This window comes from Heterodontus francisci, chromosome 9, assembly GCF_036365525.1.
Source record: "Heterodontus francisci isolate sHetFra1 chromosome 9, sHetFra1.hap1, whole genome shotgun sequence".
Lineage (NCBI taxonomy): Eukaryota > Metazoa > Chordata > Chondrichthyes > Heterodontiformes > Heterodontidae > Heterodontus > Heterodontus francisci.
The window spans coordinates 109,459,153-109,465,359 of record NC_090379.1 but is presented as its reverse complement, the minus strand read 5'-3'; the positions used below and the strand labels follow the sequence as shown (position 1 = coordinate 109,465,359).

Here is a 6,207-nt window from a genome sequence, read left to right as displayed (position 1 = left end):
TATTTTAATTCAGCTTGTCATGCTGCCCGATAAGAAATGCTTTAGACTAGTGTCATATTATGTGTCACTTGACTTGATTGCAGCAGTGAATCTGGCACACTGGAACATACTTACACATAACAATTAATTCCTAACTCTTTATGAGCGATGTAATAATTTATAAAAATCAATTAAACTACCTATCTTTACTGCATCAATAATACTCTTCTAACAGAGTCACATTCATCTATATTTTCTATAGAATATCTTGTTTGAGACATTTTAAGCTCCAGTTAATTATATTTTATTCCATGATGTGAATGTCAGTTTTCACATGATCTTCTCCACTTGTTTGTTCAATGAATTGTAGTTAATAATAATAATGATGTAACTAACATCTCACTGGAGATTTCCCTCCTATATAAATATAAATATCTGGATGTTTCATGTAATCAGGCAGAGTTTCTGTCTCTGTTACCAACAAAAACCATCATTTCTCGCAGAAAATGCGGGAACCAACAATATTCCATCAGATAGAAGACATTTACTACGCTGTTCTTGCAGCTGTTGGAATTATTGGTAAGCCACTTAAACATTTAATGGAAGCAAATAACTTTTGACAGACAAATTTTACCATGTTACTGTGCAATGTATATTTTTTGATTTTAAAAATTCTTCTTAAAACCTTATTTTGGTAATTGCAGATTTCAGTTATTCGGAAAAATGCCAGATTTTGTACAAAAAGCATTTTGATTGTTTTGATTGTCTTATCAACAAACCATCCAAGGTAACTGTTTAAATAGGAAAATGCAATTATAAATGTTTACATCAGAAATTTCAATACTAAATGATGGTGTGAAAGCATGACCAGAAATGGTGATGAGAGGAAAATGGTTTTGTGTGCAGGAAGAGACTTTTAACTAGATATATTCCCCTCGAGCCTGACTGAGGACATACTTTGAGCAGGTAGATTGGTCGTATCCTCCCAATAACTGAGGCCACCAGGGCGGCACAGTGGCACAGTGGTTAGCACCGCAGCCTCACAGCTCCAGCGACCCAGGTTCAATTCTGGGTTCTGCCTGTGTGGAGTTTGCAAGTTCTCCCTGTGTCTGCGTGGGTTGCCTCCGGGTGCTCTGGTTTCCTCCCACATGCCAAAGAGTAGCAGGTTGATAGGTAAATTGGCCATTATAAATTGCCCCTAGTATAGGTAGGTGGTGGGGATGTGGTCGGAATATGGAATTAGTGTTGGACTAGTATAAATGGGTGATTGATGGTCGGCACAGACTCGAAGGGCCTGTTTCAGTGCTGTATCTCTACTAAAACTAAAAACTGCTTCTTTTTGACTGTCAGAACTTCCTCTTCCCCTCACACGCTCACAAAGCTGTTATTACAGCAAAATATGAATTAATTCTGAAATTCATCTTCTTCAGTAAATACTGTATCCAAGTCTGCTCTTTCCCCAAAACTTACTGTCTCATTTTGTTAGGATTTATGCAATCATGACTTTACTAATTTCCGAAATTATTATTGATTTTCGAAATATATCTCCAGAATAAAATACTGACACAGTTATAAATGATTCAATTGTCTTGATATCGTGAAACATTTGTTTTTATTATCACATTGCTGTTTGTGGGAACTTGCTGTGTGCAAATTGGCTACTGTGTTTCCTACATTATAACAGTGGCAACACTTTAAAAGAAAAAGCACTTCATTGGCTGGAAAGCACTTTGGGATGTCCTGATATCGAGAGTGGTGCCATATAAATGGACACATAGAACAACAATCAAGGGACTGTCTAACGGAATGTTATCCTTTATTTCAAGGTTGGCTAAAATACAAAGGGGTGAAAGTTAAATTACAGCTGTACGGAGCTCTGGTTAGACCCCATTTGGTGGAACTGCATTCAGTTCTGGGCTGCTCATTTCAGGAAGGATATATTGTCCTTGGAGGGGGTGCAGCATGGAAACACGATACTGATACTGGTGCTGAAAGGATTAAATTATGAGCACAAGTTACATACTCATAATGTGAAATATTAAGGGGTCAACTAACTGAAATATTTAAGTTGATTTACTAATTCCCCTCGCATTGTTAAAGGGAAATGATTCCCTCTGGTAGCGGCGTCCAGAACAAGGGAAGAGAAACTTAAAATTCGAGCTGGGTCATTCAGGGTGATGTCAGGAAGCACTTCCTCACAAAAAGGATAGTGGAAATCAAAAACACTTTCCCCTAAAAGCTGTCAAAGCTCGGTTCACTCAAAATTTCAAAATGGGATTGATAGACTGCTGTTCGGCAAGACCATTGAAGGTTAAAGAACTGAGGCAGAAAAATGAAGTTAAGGTACAGATCAGCCAATATCTATTTGAATCAAGACAACCTCGATAGGTGTAATGACCAATTCATGTTCTAGCATCCCCATGTTCCTATGTAATTGCCATGCCTTCTGAGATGGTCGATCTATAATTCCCTTGTTTTCTCTATTTATTTCAGTTAACTCATTGGCCATTCTGATCCTGTCACGAGGAACTTGTGGACTCTCCAAATGTACCACCCACTACCTGGTGGCCATGGCAGTGGCAGATCTACTGGTCGTTTTCACTGATGTGATACTGTTTGGTGTTATTCCTTTTCATTTCCCAGGTACTTACCTGGACACCACTCCTGCACGTTCTCTCGTGCTTGTACTTCTTTACACAGCTACAGACATTTCTGTCTGGTTCACCACTGCTTTCACCTTTGATCGATTTGTTGCAATTTGTTGCCAGAAGCTGAAAACAAAATATTGCACAGAGAAAACTGTGACTGCGATTTTAACGACAGTGAGTGTGCTGTTCAGCTTGGAGAATATTCCTTGGTACTTTATATATGAACCTGAATATATAATTGACAATGTACCCTGGGGGTATATTGAATCACTGAGCTATTGCACAGAAGCTGCCTGGATAACATTCGAGAGTCTCAGTATTATTTTAACCCCTTTCCTTCCATTCGTTCTGATTTTACTGTTCAATGCTCTGACTGTCAGACACATTTTAGTGGCCAGCAGAGTCCGCAGGAAACTACTGGATCACAGCAAGAGTGAGAATCACACTGACCCAGAGATGGAGAATCGAAGGAAATCCATCATTTTAATGTTCACTATATCTGGCAGTTTTATATTGTTATGGTTGACAAATGTTGTATTTTTCCTTTATTGGCGAATTGCTGACATTTATTATTACACAGGTCCCCATGATCCTGCATATATCACTGAACAATCTGGCTACATGCTACAGCTTTTGAGCACCTGCACCAACACCTGTATTTATGCAGTGACCCAGACTAAATTCAGAGAGCAGCTGAAGAATGCAGTCAAATATCCATTCACTACAATTGCTAAAATTGGTTCAATGATTAAACCAGATCACCTAAAAGCAGAGCTACCTTTCTATCACTGACTCTCATTGCAGTGCTTTTGAACCTATTTACTCTCCACACAGTTCTGCAACAGGTCACTGTATCTACTTTGTTTCCCAGACCATCACTGACCTCATCTCCTCTGGTGATCTTCCTCCATGGCCTCCAGGCTTATAGCCCACAATCCTGCACATCCTGCTTTCCTTCCCAAGGTCCACAAACTAGACTGCCGTGGTAATCCAGTCATTTTAGCAGCTTCTTGTCACCTACCTTGACAATATTTTATGTCACCCTATCCAGTCTCCTCAGACCGACATTCGCGCCTCCTCTGAACTCCCCATCAATTGAACATTTTCCAGTTTTGTGAGCTCTGCTTCAAAATTCCAAACTTCTCCTCAATTAAACGAGGTCCATCAGCAAATATTCATTTTCCTTTCACAATTTAACTACCTTCATATCTGGGGACAGACTGTCCACCAATATCTGCTTTACACCAACTGACTCACACACCTACATTGAGTTCCATGCTCCGATCTCACTTCCTGTAAGAAATGTATTCCAGTCTCCCTGTTTCTCTGTGTCCATCAGCTCAGTTCTGGCGATACCACCTTCCACACCAGTGCTTCAAATAAGTCTTCCTGTTTCTTTAACTGAGGATTTCCTTCACCAGGGTTTACAAGACCCATGACATTTTTTCATCCCATTTTACACATTCCTCTCCTCACCCCTCTCAGAACCATCACAGGTTTCCTCCTATCCTCACCTTTCACCCCAGTAGCCTTCACGTTCAATTAATGATTCACTGCCATTTCTGCCACCTCAAGTGTGCTGTCACCACCAAACTGCCCCTCCACCTGCCTTCAGCATTCTGAAGGGACAAAACAAATATTCACAGCTACAAAAAGGGAATAGGAAAAGGAACTTGCAAAGGATAACAAAACCAGAAAAAGTTAGTGATGATTAACAGCAAACTTGTCCTCTTACAAACTGGCAATGGTGATAGCAAAAATGAAAATAAGGAAATGGTGAAGATGTTAAATAATTACTTTGCATCTGTTATGACAGAAGCGAGAAGAGTGCACTGTTAATTCAGTCCCACTTCTCCACAGGTCACAACATACATTTAAATTTTCCCACTTACCGAAACTGTCAATCGTATTCTCTATTTTTCCTTAGAATATAGCACACCAACCAGGTTTCTTTAATAAACAACAAAATTATCAGTTTCTTATAAACCACGTTTTAACCAATAATGAAGAAAACAAACACAAAAATTGCAATATTAAAGCCCTTTATTTCTCCAAGCCCTCATACACATACGCACATACACAACCGGTTAACCAAGGACAAGGGGGATTTTTGTTCATGACTGTTACAATGAAATAGAAGGAATAAAAAAGAACACTTAGGCTGAAAAGAAGGTATGGAAATACGTCCTTTGTTTTGGTGAGGTATTCGTAAGGCGTTGACAGCTGTCAATGGGATCTTCCTGGAACAGTTCTTTCCGGGCAATGTTGATGATCAGTTTATGTAGGCCTCCAAGTGATGCAGCTAAAAGTTTTCAGTCAGGTATTGCAGCAGAAATGCAGAAACAAAAGCTTCAGTTGCATACGTTTGACATGCAAGTTCTTTAATCGTGCAGGCTTTCTTCAAATACAAGAGGAAATAGGAATCTGCCATATTGGAAATACAAGGTTTCTTTTTAAGAGAAAGATATGAGCTGTCTTCTCCTGGCATGTCAGGAAGTACTGACTTTTTAACAGTTCAAATTAAAACCAAAACCTTTCCAGAAGCAAGTCTCCTGATGTCTATAAATATTGGCCTGTCACTCCTTTGTAAAGATCTCTCCAAGCTAAAACAACCCTTGGTTCCTTGAAAGCAAGTGCTTTCCAGTTACTATAATAAAAGCAAAATACTGCAGATGCTGGAAATCTGAAATAAAAAACAAGAAATGCTGGAAATACTCAGCAGGTCTGGTAGCATCTGTCGAGAGAGAAGCAGAATTAATATTTAAGGTCAGCGACCCTTCTGAAGTGACCTGAGTTCTGAAGAAGAGTCGCTGACCTGAAACGTTAACTCTGCTTCTCTCGCCACAGATGCTGCCAGACCTGCTGAGTATTTCCAGCATTTCTTGTTTTCCAGTTACTGTTTACAGTTCCACTCTCAGTCCCAACCTTCCGGTAACTGTTTACATTTCCAGCATTTATGAAAACCCTTTTCAGTTGTAAAATATAAATACACAAATTTCAACAAAAAAATGGAAACTCTCCTAACACATCAGGACTTACAGCATTTCTCTCCTTGGATCACCACCTTGCTATTGTGGAGAGGATTGTGTGCCCTGATGATCCCTTGAGTGATGCCGTCAGAAACGCCTTGCTCCTGGTATGGGCCACCCTTGGCATTGAGGTTGGTGGGAGATGCCAGGCAAAGTGCTGTACAAAAAGTCCTCAATGGCAGAACAGGTGACAAAAGACTGTGCATCTCATGAGTTGTGAAGACAGAAGAAGGCTGCAGCATCAAAGTGATCCTGATCATTGTGGTTCGACATGTCACCGAAATCTGGCCACAAATCAATCAAGATTGTGTGGACCATGACTGTGCCCCAAGGTCCACACATTAAAAACTCACATGCAGGCTTCTACCAAGGTCCATTTGCCAAATCCTGTGGTGATGGATTATTGGCGATTGCGACAGGGCTGTGAACCTAGGAATCCCTCAGCAAGAATCTGAATACAGGAAATAGATACATGAAGGCGGTTGAACACCTCTTGTGGGACAGAAATATCTTTGGGCAGCACCATCTATGACTGAGCATTCCTCTTCAGG

At 40.1% G+C, this 6,207-nt stretch overlaps 1 protein-coding gene across 1 annotated transcript; it reads left to right on the top strand.

Annotated features, from left to right (window-relative positions):
- The first annotated feature begins 485 nt into the window (after window positions 1-485).
- On the top strand, window positions 486-3,419 carry LOC137373370 (probable G-protein coupled receptor 139). The gene is made up of 2 exons (XM_068038190.1): window positions 486-558; window positions 2,473-3,419. Exons 1-2 carry the CDS (start codon window positions 486-488, stop codon window positions 3,417-3,419), a joined length of 1,020 nt encoding a protein of 339 aa, XP_067894291.1.
- The last annotated feature ends 2,788 nt before the right edge of the window (window positions 3,420-6,207 follow it).

What these genes read in the sequence shown, in the direction of transcription:
- LOC137373370 (XM_068038190.1), top strand. Translation starts at nt 486, where the DNA reads ATGCGGGAACCAACAATATTCCATCAGATAGAAGACATTTACTACGCT. An exon ending in TGCAGCTGTTGGAATTATTG is followed by an intron (nt 559 to 2,472) that starts GTAAGCCACTTA and finishes TATTTATTTCAG; the next exon opens with TTAACTCATTGGCCATTCTG.